The sequence below is a fragment of the Enhydra lutris genome, unplaced genomic scaffold (assembly GCF_002288905.1).
Source record: "Enhydra lutris kenyoni isolate GAN:26980312 unplaced genomic scaffold, ASM228890v2 scaffoldscaffold34, whole genome shotgun sequence".
Classification (NCBI taxonomy): domain Eukaryota; kingdom Metazoa; phylum Chordata; class Mammalia; order Carnivora; family Mustelidae; genus Enhydra; species Enhydra lutris.
This window is the reverse complement of record NW_019154118.1, coordinates 10,890,875-10,892,957: the sequence shown is the minus strand read 5'-3', so window position 1 is coordinate 10,892,957 and position 2,083 is coordinate 10,890,875. Positions and strand designations below refer to the sequence as shown.

The window sequence follows — 2,083 nt, the reverse complement described above, 5'->3', positions numbered from 1 at the left end:
ATATTATATATTTATTATATATAATAAAAACAAATAAAATCAATAGAGATAGGTTTTAAAAAGAAAAAAAAATAATGGAGGGCGCCTGGATGACTCAGTCAGTTGTGTCTGCCTTTGGCTCAGGTCATGATCCCAGGGTCCTGGGATCCAGCCCTGTGTAGGCTCCCTGCTCAGTGGGACACCTGCTTCTCCCTTTCCCTCTCCCCCTCTTCATGCTCTCTCTCTCTCTCAAACAAAGAAAATCTTAAAAAAAAAAAATGCAAGGAAAAAATTAATGGAAATTAAGGTTCTAAAGTGTTCTAAACTAAGCAAGTCTGGTAAGCATATAAATCTTAGAGATCTTGAGGAAGTAATAGAAGAAAACAGGAAAAATAAACAAAAGACTTAACTCATGTCACGCATTGATTAGTGACAGACTTGGACTGACTCCCTTTTGTAGTAACAGAAGTCTCAGTTTCCAGTGAATTCTTTGAAGATATTAGTTTTGGGGGAAAAGTTCATCTCAGCAAGGCCATTCTTTGCTCTTTCAGGACTGACTAGGCATGGAGATGAGGAATCACACTCCTGTAACCATGTTCCTCCTGATGGGAATCCCTTACACAAAAGGGCTGGAAAATGTGCTCTTTGTCTTCTTTCTGGCCTTCTACCTGCTCACTCTTCTGGGGAACCTGCTCATTCTTCTGGCCATCCTCACTTCCTCCACCCTGCACACCCCCATGTATTTCTTCCTGGGAAACCTGTCTGTGTTTGACATATTTTTCCCTTCCGTGAGTTCCCCCCAAATGATGCTCTCCCTCATGGGGCAAAGCTGGACCATCTCTTACCAGGGCTGTGCCTGCCAACTCTTCTTCTACCACTTCCTAGGCTGCACTGAGTGTTTCCTGTACACCGTGATGGCCTATGACCATTTTGCAGCCATCTGCCACCCCCTGAGATACACAGTCATCATGAACCCCAGGGTGTGCACCGTCGTGACACTAGGCACCTGGATGGGGAGCTGTCTGCATGCATCTGTCCTCACGTTCCTCATCTTTAAGTTGCCCTACTGTGGCCCCAATGAGGTGGACAGTTACTTCTGTGATATCCCGGTGGTGCTGCCCCTGGCCTGTGCAGACACCTCTCTAGCTCAGACTGTGAGTTTCACCAATGTAGGTGTTGTGGCACTCTTGTGTTTTCTTCTTATCTTCGCTTCTTATACTCGCATTGTTATCTCCATATTGAAAATCAGCTCCTCAGCAGGCCGGCACAGAGCCTTCTCCACCTGCAGTGCCCACCTGACTTCCATCCTGCTCTTCTATGGACCCGTGGTCCTCATTTATCTTTGGCCTGCCTCCAGCCCCTGGCTGGATTCTGTGGTTCAGGTGTTGAATAATATTGTTACCCCTTCCCTGAATCCTTTGATATACACCTTGAGAAACAAGGATGTGAAGTTGGCTCTGAGAAAAGCACTAATCCAAGGAGTACCTACTTGTTGGGCATAACCTTTCAGGTCATGCTCTGTCCCTACAACTTGGTCTTACATTTATCTGGGGCAACTTGTCCCTTAGAGTTGGAGTGATTGCCAAGTGAGGTTTGGGATAAGTAGGTGAGGTTGAAAGATTCTGGTATGATTTATGTGCATATATATGTTTATATAATTGTTTATTCAACAAAATCTTTTTTTGTCTCTCTTTTTTAAAAATTTTTTATTTTTTTATAAACATATGATGTATTATTAGCCCCAGAGGTACAGGTCTGTGAATCGTCAGTCTTACACACTTCACAGCACTCACCATAGCACATACCCTCCCCAGTGTCTATAACCCAACCACCCTCTCCCTACCCCCTTACCCCTGGCAATCCTCAGTTTGTTTTGTGTGATTAAGAGTCTCTTATGGTTTGTCTCCCTCCCGATCCCATCTTGTTTCATTTATTATTTTCCTACCCTCCAAACCCCCCACATTGCATCTCCACTTCCTCATATTAGGGAGATCATATGATAATTGTCTTTCTCTGACTGACTTATTTTGCTAAGCATAATACTCTCTAGTTCCATCCACGTCATTGCAAATGGCAAGATTTCATTTCTTTTGATGGCTGCATA

At 43.8% G+C, this 2,083-nt stretch overlaps 1 protein-coding gene across 1 annotated transcript; it reads left to right on the top strand.

The window, feature by feature from the left end:
- The first annotated feature begins 542 nt into the window (after positions 1-542).
- LOC111153999 (putative olfactory receptor 10D4) lies at positions 543-1,481 on the top strand. Its single transcript, XM_022513349.1, has one exon. The coding sequence runs from the start codon at positions 543-545 to the stop codon at positions 1,479-1,481; it is 939 nt and encodes a 312-aa protein (XP_022369057.1).
- Positions 1,482-2,083: the final 602 nt, after the last annotated feature.